Raw genomic sequence first — 14734 nt, 5'->3', positions numbered from 1 at the left:
ATTTTTGGGGACTCCCAAGGTGACAGTTTTGTGGTAGAATGAAAAGGCATTGCTAGAAATGCTTTGGCTACGGTCAGAAAGGTAAGAATGGAACCACCAGCTGTCCAACAGTTGGAGGGGAATGGTATGGTCAATCATGTCAAAGGCTGCAGAGGAGACAAGGAAGAATGATGCATTTCAGCTGGTGGGACTACCCTCATTTGGTTCCATTCTTGCCTTATTGCCATCTCAAATTATGAGACAATCAGACAAGGTTCTATATAAGTTTAACATAACTTCTCTGCTTTTGAATTCTGTTTATCTCGAAATGAACACCAGTGCTTCAATTGCAGTTTTATGGCTTTTTTAACCTGCATTGATACTTTTAATGATTTGTGAATCTATTCCCCTCGATCCCTTTGCATCGCGACTATATTTCCCAAGGAGTAGTCGGCCCCCTTATTCCTCCTACCAAAATGCACTCCCTCACACTTATCTATAATGAAATTCATTTATCATTTACATGCCCATTCTGCAAGATTGTTTACTGTAGAATAAATTAAAAGCTTTTAGTTCGTCATGTGCAAACTCTATTTAAAAAAATTACTTGTCAGAAATTACTGGGATATAAAAGAACTGCATATTAATGTGTGGTCTGCACTGCTGCCATTCTCTCCGTCTCTCACAGACTCTGAGGTACGAACAGGTGCACAAACTTTTGCCCCCTCTCTCATAACATGATTTAAATAACCCTGATAGACTCTTTCAAAAAGAGGACGACACCTGTCAAAATTTAACTGGAACTTACCGCAGGACATTCAATATCACTTTCTAGTATTTTTTTTCCAGTTTTAAACTATTTTCTAAATTTAAAAAAAATTCTGATCTTTGTTTGCTTTAGCCTCCTTCCAGTGGCCATTGTACACGTGCTGCACCTCCAATAAAATGTGGCCACCGCTCAGTCCCCGGGAATGGACTACACGCATCTGGACCCTCAACCCTCTCTCTCTCTCGCTCCCTTTTTTCCTTTCTCCCTCTCTGTCCCTCTCACTCTCTATTTCTCTTACTCTCTCTGCCCCCAGACTCTCTCTCTCTCCCCCAAGTCTCTCTCTCTCTCTCTCTCTCTCTCTCTATGTCTCCCCCCCCAGTCTCTCTCTCTCTCTCCCCCCCAGTCTCTCTCTCTCTCTCTCTCCCCAGTCTCTCTCTCTCTCTCTCTCCCCTTTCTCTCTCTCTCCTTTCTCTCTATCTCTCCCCTTTCTCTCTCTCTCTCCACCCCCCCAGTCTCTCTCTCTCTCTCTCCCCAGTCTCTCTCTCTCTCTCTGGCTCTCTCTCCCCTTTCTTTCTCTCTCTCCCCCAGTCTCTCTCTCTCTCTCACAGTCTCTCTCTCTCTCCCCAGTCTCTCTCTCTCCACCCTAGTCTCTCTCTCTCCCTTCTCTCTCTCTCTGGCTCTCTCTCCCCTTTCTCTCTCTCTCTCCCCCAGTATCTCTCTCTCTCCCAGTCTCTCTCTCTCTCTCTCTCTCTCTCCCAGTCTCTCTCTCTCTCTCTCTCCCAGTCTCTCTCTCTCTCTCCACCCCAGTCTCTCTCTCCCCCAGTCTCTCTCTCCCCTTTCTCTCTCTCTCTGGCTCTCTCTCCCCTTTCTTTCTCTCTCTCGCTCTCCCTCTCTCTCTCCCCCAGTCTCTCTCTTTCTCTCTCCTCCAGTCTCTCTCTCTCTCTCTTCCCTCCAGTCTCTCACTTCCTCTCTCTCCCTCTCCCCCTGTCTCTCTCTCTCTCTCTCTCTCTCCCCAGTGTCTCGCGCTCTCTCACCCAGTCTCCCTCCCTCTGTCTGTCTCTCTCTCTCCCCTCAGTCTCTCTCTCTTTCTCCCCGCAATCTCTCTCTCTCTCTCTCTCTCTCCGCCCAGTCTCCGATTCCTTCTCTCTCCCATTTCAATCCTCCCCCTTCCGGCCACCAACCAATCCCCTGACTTCCACACAAAAACGTGGCCCAACTGGGTACAGCGCATGTGCGGCTCCGGTATATGTACCACGAGCAGGCACAGAAGGCTGCAAAGGCAAATAATCACTGCGCGAGGAGTCTCCCGCTGTCCAGCTGAAAGCTCAAAGTTCAAGGGAGAAAACCAATCACCTCCCAGCATTACACAGCAACCTGTCAACCATCGGAACACACACTTCAAGAGCTGCAATTGGGATTGGCTCTGAGGTCGCAAAACTTGCAAACGACTGTCTGGATTCCCGGGGCCATTGTAGGTATTGGGCCCCTCCCCTCCCCCGGTCCAACTGCTGTCCAGTTCTCTGCACGGCATTTCAACTGAAGTGCGTGGGAGCTCAGGAATTAGTGCGCGCCGCGCAGCTGCGCACCTTAGAGGGAACAATGCTTCTGTCTCCCTAAAGCCTCACAACCATCTACAAGGCACAAGTCAGGAGTGTGATGGAATACTCTCCAGTTGCCTGGATGAGTGCAGCTCCAACAACACTCAAGAAGCTCAGCACCATCCAGGACAAAGCACCCCATTTGATTAGCACCCTATCCACAACCTTAAACATTCACTCCTCCACCACCGGCACACCGTGGCTGCAGTGTGTACCATCTACAAGATGCACTGCAGCAACTCGCCAAGGTTCCTTCGGCAGCACCTCCCAAACCCACGACCTCTACCACCTAGAAGGACAAGGGCAGCAGGTGCAGGTGCTCCAAGTTCTCCTCCAAGTCACACACCATACTGAAGAGAAAAGCTGAGCCCAATCCTGTTCTCACCCAATATCTACACAATGTACTTTCCAGCAGGGACCAACCACTGGTAGTGGCCAGCAGTGGGAATCCTGGGCAGCATTCTCTTTCCTAGCTCAGAGGCATAGAGACTAATATTAGCACCCCTCAACACTGCCACTCTGGCTGAGATCATCGAACTCAGCACAGATTGAGGATCCAAACAGAGATCTTTTGGTATGTGCTTTTTTCCAAATCAGTAATAAGGAGAATTTCTCAGCAAGCTTAATAAAAAAAGGTATTACCTTCAGTATTTCTCCATCTGCATAGAGGACGTACACTGTTATTTCAATGTTCTTCTGTACACTCTTTCCACCTCTCTCAAAATCCCCTCGTTCCAACGTCAGATACAGATCGTTCCTGATGTCACCTGCATGATATTTACATAACATGTCCAAACAAGTCTCGTTAATAAAATTGAACAGGAATAACGTAAGGATGAAGCCGACACTCAGCAAATGGTCAGTGTTGATGGGTGAATGCAGATATTGTACACTCAAACCGCAGTGGTGGGGTTAATCCAAACAAAGTGTAGTGCAGGGTCGGGGTGGACTGATCGCAAGCACATAGTCAGTGAGTTATGTATCATTCCTACATTTCCCCCAAAAGGCCCCACCTAAAATATGAACCTACCTTCTTATTCAGATACTGACTGAACTGCTGTGTATCTCCAGCATTTTCTGCTTTTAATTTTAGATCTCCAGCAGTTGCAGCTTTTCTTTCAATCTGTTAATTTGTTCCACTTATCTTACCTTGGCAAAGTGTCTTGCAAGATACTCTGCCAACAGTGTGCACAGGAGAGCATGAAATGATATGATTGGTGATGCACTGATGCTATTACATTGCTGACTCCATCGAACATTATTCTTTGTTACATGTTTGACTAAAAATTGAGACAAGATTGCAGAACTTTCATTGCAAAAGTTGCAAAGGCCAACTCATGTAACGCTGTTTGCCGTATGAAGTTGCTGGGGTGGTTGACAGGTGTAATGTTTAGAGCAGGCTGAGCCAAATACTGAGCCTGCCTGAAAACTCCCAAGTACAGCAACGCTGCTCCTTTTAAGTATATGTTCATTTTACACTGCACTTGTATTACAGCCCCTTCACTGTATTATCAATAAGATGGTGCTAGTGTCTTTCGTAATATGGAGGCCTATATTTAAGAGGTCATTTCTCCTTGTGGACATAAACTGGGAGCCGCTGACAGTTCTGAATGCTTTGTCTTACCATTTTGTTCGGAACGCTTAGTGTTTCTGAATGAAAGTCTTACGCTGAAGTTCCGATTGTGACATCTAAATGACTGCAGCTGCAACTCCTTCAGCGTGCGGTTGGTGCTCTAAACTTCACCTCATAATGTAGATAAGGGAGTTGGAGTAGCAACTACCCTAACACACTGTCACATTACTCCATTGGAAGCAGATCTACAATACCTACAAGCCAGCATACACCATTTCAGAATCCCAAGACAATTCTTATAGTTTCAGGCAAACGGGTCCTGTTAGGTGCCCAGTCACTGTATATCCTGAAGCTAACAGTTTGTGCTAAATGATAGGCAGCTCGCCTCGCTATATAAATGGTTTATAATAGGTAATACGTATGTGGCCACATGTAATTTTGACCCTGGCTAGTGATCATTAGGTCAGTTAAACACATTACATCGAATATAGTGCACAGAAACAGGCCATTCAGCTCAACTAGTCTGTGCTGGTGTTTACACTCCACACGGGTCTACATGGAAAAATATCCCTGGCTACTTGATGTTACACAGTTCACACTTTGGCTTTTCAGAAGTCAATGTCACTTCTTTGACTCTTAGTGACCTGCAATTGTTTTTATTCAATTTAAAGCAATAAGCAAAAAAAATTATCTTCCGGGGTACAATCATATCAAGTTTAAAGTTCAGGTACTCTTCATTTGAGGTAGTCCGATGATGCCAGTCTTCCAACTGTCTTCAGACCTTTCTTGTATGAAGTTGGGAACCCCTAGGTACCCAAGGAAATGGAGAAGCGCATGTTTTAGGTCCCCTGAGCTGGCCTTGGTCTCCACTTATCTTTCATTGGTAAGATTTTTTTTTAAAGAGTAGTGGAACCAACAAACAACGGAGCTCAAATTGAGCCTGGAGACCACATATCCAAGATAAAAATGTCTTTGTTTTAATTTTGCACTGGTAAAATTTACATGATTGCAGTCTCCAGATTCTCAATTCTGGCCTACAAATGGGGTACAAAACTGAACAGATATTATAAGATGGAGGAAATATCTGAATGCTGCTTTAAATTGCTTACACAACAGGATGAAAGGAAGCAAGAATCAGGGGCCCACAGTCAGTGTAATTAATACCACAATAGTTTCTGCAATTTAGCCAATTTCTTTTCTTGTCAAATCTTCTCTAATAACACTACAAATATGCTGTTTCTCAGAAGTTCTGAATGTAACTTTGCCAATCTGGCCTGTATTTTTCATAGGCGGGCTGACCAGGTGAAGCAGTGAGGTCAATCTGCCCATGGCCAGAATTGAGATAATGGTCCCAGCGCAGAGGGACCCCAAGGAACTCACTTCCAAGGACAGCTCTGGTGCCTCTGACAGCTGGGTGATCAGCTTGTTTACTTCACAGCGTTGTTTCCAAGTGAGACAATCCTGGACAGTAAATGGAGTACAAAATCGCAACTATATTATCGCAAAAGGAGGCAGCAATTTAATATTAGCCAGGTGGAATGAGGTGGTTTTGCTCCCGGCCTCCAGAGGTCTGATCTTGCTTATACAGGCCAGCAATGCACACACCATGCTCCTCAATAAGCATAAGGAGTTAAACCAAATGGATTGAAAATTGGTCTGGTAGCAGAATGCAGGAGGTGATGGTGGACGGGCAAGATTCTGTGGGGAATACTGACCTGTAGATTTCAACCAGGTTCTGCTCCGGGTCCTCTACTTGGCTTGGAAATAATGAGGAGGAGGGCACCTCTAGTAATATGGTTAAAATCAAACACACATTTCCATGCCTCACCGCATTCTCTTTTACAGCTCCAAAGCCAGGTCACTATCGACTGTGCAATTGTTAAAACAGACAATGCAACAAGTTGACCCACATACACTGCCACTGGGAGTCACCGGATGGTGAAGGAATCTTGGCCAATTTTCTCCATCCTAGCCCAGAGAAAGTTATAGCCAAGTGTTGCAACCCAGGTGAGATCAGCTAAATGAGGACAGACCAAGGATTGAAGCTGGGAGCCTTGTGGTTCGATAAACTCACTGAACCATCAGGGAAGCCTCAACAATGCACAGTTATAGAGTCCAGGCTGGCTGTGGAGATGTCATCCCACCCAAAGTAGACGGCAGTAAGGAGCAACAATTGTATTACTCAGTAATATAAAACACCTCAAAATTCAAATATTATGAAGCTGAATTTGTCCACAATATAGTACTGTTCAGAAAACTTGGCATGCATAATCACTCGAATTCCCCCACTCACCCACCCGTTTTATGAATAATAACATATGGTGACTTGAAATGCAAATGTTGTTACTGTATATAAAGTTAATAAACATGAATTACATGGTAACCTTTCTACTTCTATTTAGATGTCAGGGAGAATTTTGCTAATGTGCGTCAAAACTGACACAGTGCATCACTTTGTGTGTTGAAGCAAGGGAAACTTTTATATTCAGCAGCACACAGCAGTGTTTGAGTCATTTCAATGAGCGTCTTCTGTACTTTTGTCTCTGTATGTTGGAAACAAAATTATCTCACAGGAGCAGTAAAATGAATGGTGACATTTAGTCCTCAAGTATTTGCAAGAAGAAATCTGAAACAGTACTTAGTGTAAAGTATCTCAAATTCTTGATTATGCCCAATCCACTCTTGTACCTTTCCTAATTGGTGTAATGAATAGTGCAGGAAATGAGGCAGTGGAGTGTGTCCACAAATTAAAAATGAAATAATGGTGGTGATGCTTCAGGGATGCTATAATTTTATAGCACAGAAAGTACAATACTCCCAGCAAATGCTGGCAGCTTCTGTTTTAAAATTTATTTTCTTTTGGGGTAAACTAAGATCATAAGAATTTTATCTGAACACTTTAAACCATTCATTAAATAATTTGAATGTCCTGTGGCTGTTCCAAGAGCAAAATTAGCAAATTTTTCATGGAGGCTTTATTAAAATATTTTATGACTTCTATTCCGTAAATGAAATGCCCGCGTACCTGGTGGTCTGTGAGGTACGGAGATTCGCAGTCCTGGGCCTCTCTGGGTACCAGCGGGTAGAGGCTCACGTATCTCAGGGACGCCCCTGGGATCACATGGACCAGCCCAACGAATGAAAGAAGGGAATCTCTGGTGATGTACGGAAACGCTATGAATGGGAATACCCCGCAAAATACACCTGCACTTCAAATACATTTTTAAAAACCATTACATATTTAAAATTAAAGTGGCATTTAATTAAATATTTAAAATAAAAATGTAATTTTTTGAAAAATAAATGTACATGTTTTAAAGAGGCTACAAATAAACTTACCTTATTGCAAAGGGTTTTTAATTTATAAATGATTGATTACATTTTATTTTTATGATTTTTACAATGCTTACGCTGGTAAAAACAGGCCTTGTGCAGCCCCTATAGGCACATGAAGGGGTCACAAATTACAGCCCACTGTGAAGCTGCTGCTGTTTGCAGTGAGGAATAGCACAGGAACATTGTGAGTCACTGTTTGAAGTGAGGAATGGTACAGGAACATTGTGAATCACTGTTTGCAGTGAGGAATAGTACAGGAACATTGTGAGTCACTGTTGTTTGCAGTGAGGAATAGTACAGGAACATTGTGAGTCACTGTTTGCAGTGAGGAATAGCACAGTAACATTGTGAGTCACTGTTTGCAGTGAGGAAAGGCTCAGTAACATTGTGAGTCACTGTTTGCAGTGAGGAATAGCACAGTAACATTGTGGGTCACTGTTTGCAGTGAGGAATAGCACAGTAACATTGTGGGTCACTGTTTGCAGTGAGGAATAGCACAGTAACATTGTGAGTCACTGTTTACAGTGAAGAATAGCACGGGAATATTGAGAGTTACTGTTGTTTGCAGTGAGGCATAGCACAGTAACATTGTGAGTCACTGTTTGCAGTGAGGAATAGCACAGGGACATTGTGAGTCACTGTTGTTTGCAGGGAGGAAAAACACAGTAACATCGTGTGAGATGATTGTTCCGCAATGAAGACGGAACAACAATTTTAATTTAAAAAGCACCTTTAACGTGGTAAAATGCCTATTGTGTGAGAACATTGTTCTGCAATGAAGAATAGGACAGTATGAGACTATTGTTCCAGAGTGACGAACAGAACAATAAAACTGACTGGGGCCACTGACCACAAGAGAATAGCAGAGAAACACATCCATTGAGAAATAAAAACTCCAAGAGAAAAGTGATCCATCCGTGGCTAACTAAAAAGTTAAGGATAGCATTAGATTGAAAGAAGACGCTTATAAAGTTGTGAAGAATAGTAGTAAGCCTGAGGAGGAATTTCTTCACTCAGAGAGTTGTGAATCTTTGGAATTCTCTGCCCCAGAGGGCTGTGGATGCTGAGTTTTGAGTATATTCAAGACTGAGATAGATAGATTTTTGGACTCTACGGGAATCAAGGGATATAGAGATCAGGCAGGAAAGTGGAGTTGAGGTCGATGATCAGCCATAATCTTACTGAATGGCGGAGCAGACTCGAGGGATCGTATGGCCTACTCCTGCTCCTAATTCTTATGTTCTTAAACACTGCATGGGGTAGTGAAGAGCTAATCATTATAACCTTATTACATTTGATTATCTTCTGTGCACAATAACTAGTGAATACAATTTCTCTTGCACAGCAGTTACCTTACGATGCTGCTGTCAAAGGCAGCCCTAACTTTTGATAGCATTACTTTAAGGTAGCCATGATCTAACTTTTGATAGCATTATTTTAAGGTAGCCATGATGGGGGAGGGTTCAGGTGAGGGGAAATTTAAAAAGTTAAAGAGAAAGGACAAGGCAATGGTGCAGGGTAGCAATATGGATAATGATAACCAGAGTGTGACAGGAAGGGACAGAGCGCACAAACATAAGAGTGCACCTGCAAATAGGGTTAAAGTAGGGAATAATGGTGAAAAGACAAATTTAAAGGCTCTTTATCTGAATGCAGGCAGCATTTGTAACAGGATAGATGAATTGATGGCACAAATAGAAATAAATGGGTATGATCTGATAGCCATTACAAAGATGTGGTTGCAAGGTGACCAAGGCTGGGAACTGAATATTCAGGGGTACTTGACACTTTGGAAGAATAGGCAGAAAGGAAAAGGAGGTGGGGTAGCTCTGTTAATAAAGGATGAGATCAGTGCAGTAGTGAGAAATGATCTTGGCTCAGAAGATCAAGATGTAGAATCAGTTTGGGTGGAGATAAGAAATAGCAAGGTAAAGAAGTTACTGGTGCGAGTAATCTATAGGCCCTCCTAATAATAGCTACACTGTAGGACAAAGTATAAATCAAGAAATAATGGGGGCTTGTAAGAGGGGTACTGCAATAATCGTGGGTGACTTTAATCTTCATATGGATTGGATAAATTAAATTGGCAAAGGTAGCTTTGAGGATGAATTCATTGAGTGCATTAGGGACAGTTTCTTGGAACAATATGTTGTGGAACCAACCAGGGAATACGTTATTTTAGATCTGGTAATGTGTAATGAGACAGGATTAATTAATGATTTCATAGTAAAGGATCCTCTAGGGAAGAGTGATCATAATATGATAGAATTTCACATTCAGTTTAAGGGTGAGAAACATGGGTCTGAAACTAGTGTATAAACCTAAATAAAGGCAATTACTAAGGTATGAAGACAAAGTTGGCTAAAATGCACTGGGAAAATAGATTAAAAGGTAAGATGGTAGATAAGCAGTGGCAGACATTTAAGGAGATATTTCATAATTATAAACAAAGATATATTCCACTGAGAAAAAAAGACTACAAGAAGGATGAACCATCTGCGGCTAACTAAGGAAGTTAAGAATGGTATCAAATTGAAAGAAAAGGCATACAATGTTGCGAAGATTAGTGGTAGGTTAGAAGATTGGGAACATTTTAGAAATCAGCAAAGGATGACTGAAAAACTAATAAAGAGGGAGAAAATAGATTATGAAAGTAAACTAGCAAGAAATATAAAAACAGGCAGTAAGAGCTTCTACAAAAAGGAAGAGAGCTAAAATAAACGTTGGTCCCTCAGAGGATGATTCTGGGAAATTAATAATGGGAAACAAGGAAATGGCAGAGACACTGAACAAATATTTTGTATCGGTCTTCACGGTAGAGGACACTAAAAGCATCCCAAAAATAATAGAAAATCAGGGGACAAAAGGGAGGAAATTAAAACAATCATTATCAGTAGAGATAAAGTACTCGGCGAACTAATGGGGCTAAAGGTGGACAAGTCCCCTGGACCTGATGGCCTGCATACTCAGGTCTTAAAAGAAGTGGCTGCAGAAATACTTGATGCATTGGTTGTAGTCTACTATAATTCCCTGGATTCTAGTAAGGTCCCAGCGGACTAGAAAACCACAAATATAACACCTCTATTCAAGAAAGGAGGGAAACAGAAAGCAGGAAACTATAAGCCAGTTAGCCTAACATCTGTCATTGGGAAAATATTTGAATTCATTACTAAGAAAGTAGTAGCAGGACATTTAGAAAATCATAATACAATTAAGCAGCATCAGCATGGTTTTATGAAAGAGAAATTGTGTTTGACAAATTTATTAGAGTTCTTTGAGGATGTAACAGCAGGGTGGATAAAGGAGAACCAATAGATGTAGTGTATTTGGATTATCAAAAGGCATTCAATGAGGTGCCACATAAAAGGTTACTACACAAGATAAGAACTCATGTTGTTGGGTGAATTTATTAGCATGGATAGAGGATTGCGTAACTAACAGAAAACAGAGTCACGATAAATGGGTCATTATCAGATTAGCAAACTGTAACTAGTGGAATGCTCAGGGATCAGTGCTGGGGCATCAACTATTTACAATCTATATTAATAATTTAGTTGACGGGACCGAGTGTATTGTAGCCAAATTTTCTGACGATACAAAGATAGGTGGAAAGTAAATTGTGAGGAGGGCACAAAGAGTCTGTAAAAGGATATAGATGGCTTAAGTGAGTAAACACAAATTTGACATAGAGTATAATGTGGGAAAATGTGAGGTTATCCACTTTGGTAGGAAAAATAGAAAAGCAAAATATTATTTAAATGGAGAGAGACAACAGAATTCTGCAAACAGAGGGATCTGGGAATCCTCGTATATGAAACACAAAAAGTTAGCATGCAGGTACAATAAGTGTGGTTTTCACCAGTGCTTCTGGGGCCAGCAGTGTTAAGGTAACAATATGAATATTACCTCTCTCGATGCAGGCTGCCCACTTTTGTGTCTGTACAAACCTCCCCACCGTTGGAGATCTGGCTGCTAGAAAATTAACTCCTGGACCATGACTTTCAAATAACTGGATGGTTATTGCTCTGGGCCTGTGGAATCCAGCTCACATGATAAACAGGGTAGATTCCATATAACAGTAGCCTAAGGCTATATTGTAGGGAGTCTGGAAACAGTTCTATATTGAGATGCAGCATTAAATGCTTTTTTAGCAATGACAATGGCTTTTGAAGGTGGATGCCTGTCCAAGTTCCTGAAGTGAGTGCATTTCTCCTGCAGCACTGACTTTTCTCATGCTTAGTCTAAGTCCCTGTTTCCAAGAACTGGAAAATTCTGCAGATATCCTTCAATGTTAAATCAATAGCTCTCTTCACCCCATATAAAGAATAGCATCTTGTTTGGTATAACATTAATTTATGATGGTGCAAGGAAGCTGTGCTTTTAGAGCATGTATGGTGACATTCCTTTTTGAAATAAATATAATGCAGCCAACGTAGTCCAGCCTTAGGGTAGTAAAATGGTTTACTGAGGCAAGTGGAGTAGCCTTGATACGAGTCTTACTGCATGCATGCCCCTGAAACGCAATGTATATTTATGAAGAAAGCAAGCAGTGAACACTGCAAACAAACAGGCATTGGGGACTTACACCCTACTATCTTCATCTCTGCAGCAGAGAAAAAGAAGGAAGGGAAGGGGTAACACAGAGGGATCAGGACATTAGTCAACAGGACAACACTGACAGCTGAACACTGGGACACACATTTTAGCAAATAGAAACTGTATGAAAGTTCAAACATTGTTGCATCAAAAAGATAAGACAAACGGTTTGAGACTAAGACAGAAAAATAAAAATGAAACCATATCAAATACTATAATGATCAGGAAATGTTGAAGCGCTCCATCTTCACTGTCCTGCTGTTAGCTACCAAAGTACATACATGGAGGCTTTCCCTAATCTACATCATTAGAAGGTCTGAATCTAGCAATCACATTGGTTAATTTCTTTCTCAAAGCTCCCATTCACAAATCAGCATGTTCCATAAAACCGACTACTCCAATCGTTTCTCCAGAAACTTGTTTTCTTCATTCGAGTGAGAATATACTGCTAGGACCAACTTTTATAACAAAGACACCAAAAATTATACAATTCTAAAACTAATCATTAAATTTACCCATAAAATTAGTTAATTGTTAGAAATAGTTGCAAGAAGTTTCCCACATATAGATCTATCTGAGCCTGGGAGTGGAGTTAAGACGTTGATCTGAACCTGGGCACTTATATTACTGTCTTTATGATGAACTGAGTGTGAGTGAGAATGAGCGCGAGAGAGAGGGGAAGGGGGGGTGGGGGTAAGAGGCACACCACATGAGTTACTTTCTCGCTGCTCCAGTAGAACTGCAAAATCTATAGTACACCAGGACAACCTACATCACATGACAATAGTGTGTGTGTGTGTGTCAGAGAGATACACAAACAAAACCAAACAGAGATGCACATTGGCAGTTATACCTGTAATGTATGCACCTGTGTGTATGCTCACAGGTTTGTGGAGCTGATGCATTGTGAGTGGTGTAGCCAGTCACATGATGTTCACAAGACTCAATAAAACCCCAGTCTGTTGGGTCTAGGTCATCCACGATGAGGTATGCAGTTGTGAGCCTGGTGGATGAGCTGGTAACGTGTAGTGTGATTGTTAAATTTTTGTTACTAAACCAACTAGTTCTTATTAGCATTGTGTTGCTATGATTTCTTAAGCAAAGAATCCATGAAGCAAATACATTACAATATCTTTCATCCTGCACCTGTGGGACAATACAGAGAGTTTAATGTGATTTAATAGAAAATGTATGATCAACTGCAAGGTACAAGTAGCAGAAAAAAATAAGATCTAATTTTTTGAGCTTTCTATGCAGCTTAAGACATACATTTTTAATTTTGAGTTAACAGTAATGCTGAGGAAGAAGGTTTTTTTGTGATGCCGAGGGGAGTGCTGCTTGCAGCAAGACCAGAGTGGGATATTTATGAGATGCGTTGATACTGAGCTTGAACACTGTTCAATGATCAGCTGGCCCATTAGAGATTGACGATGGGAAAAACTTTCCTTGTATTGTTGCTGCACTGACAGCATCAACAAGAACTACAAATCCACTGCGTGAAAGTAAAGGGAAGAAAAACATCTCTTTCACTGTCATGTAAATAGACTAAAGATGGTTTTGAGGAGGGAGGAAGGAAGAACAAATAGATGCAGCATATGTATCTTAAAAGAAAATACTTCCAATCCATCATAGGAAATAGTGAAAAATAAAAAATCTTTTATAATGTAAATAAATTTAAATAAATGGTTTATCATGGAAAGAACAAGTTACTTGTCCTGTTATCACGTTTTAGAAAGTGGTAGGTAACTAGTTATTGTACCTGAAGCCAGTATCTATCAGTCATGTGAATTATTCTTCAAGAAGTGTGCTGGTTTAGTGATCCATGCTGCAATGATCATGGTAAATCAGAAACCACACTCCAGGTCTTAGACTACCCATGAGCTATGCCACTGGTGAGGTAATAATAGTTCTCAGTTTCACATAGAGACGCTTTCAATCCTGGGAAGGGCAGAGGATCTCCAGTCATATTGAACAGCAATGTTATATAGCATGTTGCTTACACTGATACCATGCAAAGCATGAAATACTCCTTAGCACTGGAATTATCACAGATGATTAGATTGGTGCCAATCAGCCAAACTCTTAATTGACAAAAATATAATAAAGAATAGACAGCATGGATTTCAAAAGGGGAGGTCAGGCTTGACCAACATTATTGAATTCTTTGCAGTAGTAACAGAAAGGGTAGACAAGGATAATGTAGTAGATGCAATATATTTGGATTTTCAAAAGGTACTGCATTGTAGATTGATGACTAAGGTCAGAGTATATGGAGCCAGGGAACAAATAGAAGAATAGATAGGAAGTTGACTACAGAACAGAAAACAGAGAGTAGGGGTTAAGGGTAGCTACTCAGACTGGAAAAAGGTGGGAGACTGGTATTCCACAAGGATTGGTCCATGGACCGCTGTTGCTCACAATTTGCATAAATAATTTGGACTTGGGAATTGGAAGTACAATAACATTTTTTACTGAAGATACCAAATTGGGGGGTATAGTTAATATTGAGGAAGGCGCACTGATCCGGCCCAGACCGTGTGCCGAAGAATGGTAGAACGAGAATAGATATCAGAGAAAGAAGAAGTGAAAAAGTAATGCTGTCAAGAAATAGACATAATATTCTTAACAACATTACATTGCTTAATAATGATCATACCAAAGGTTTTGTTGTCAGACTAAGCAAATAATTGTCTAAGTTTATTCAGACTGATGGATATAATATAGTCGTACTCTCGTAATATTTACATAGATAAATCTCAATTTCACCTCAATTGAGTAACAGAAAGAATATTTTGAGAAAAAGTAATGAAACTCAAACAATCTCAGATTAATCTTGGATGACAATTAAAGTTAGTCTGATCTGAGTACCAAATAGTGAGTGGA

The 14734-nt window shown here is 41.2% G+C and overlaps 1 protein-coding gene across 11 annotated transcripts in view; it reads right to left on the bottom strand.

The window, feature by feature from the left end:
- dock3 (dedicator of cytokinesis 3) overlaps positions 1–14734 on the bottom strand; it is a 1878236-nt gene that overhangs the window by 555307 nt on the left and 1308195 nt on the right. For all 11 annotated transcript variants that reach the window (XM_070895785.1, XM_070895788.1, XM_070895786.1 and 8 more), the window contains one exon: positions 2989–3113. In XM_070895785.1, coding sequence (XP_070751886.1) covers positions 2989–3113 — 125 coding nt within the window. The remainder of the gene's footprint in view (positions 1–2988; positions 3114–14734) is intronic.

This window comes from Pristiophorus japonicus, chromosome 12 (assembly GCF_044704955.1).
Source record: "Pristiophorus japonicus isolate sPriJap1 chromosome 12, sPriJap1.hap1, whole genome shotgun sequence".
NCBI classification, from domain to species: Eukaryota; Metazoa; Chordata; class Chondrichthyes; family Pristiophoridae; genus Pristiophorus; species Pristiophorus japonicus.
Note: the sequence above shows the minus strand (reverse complement) of the source record. Positions and strands in the feature narration are given on the sequence as shown.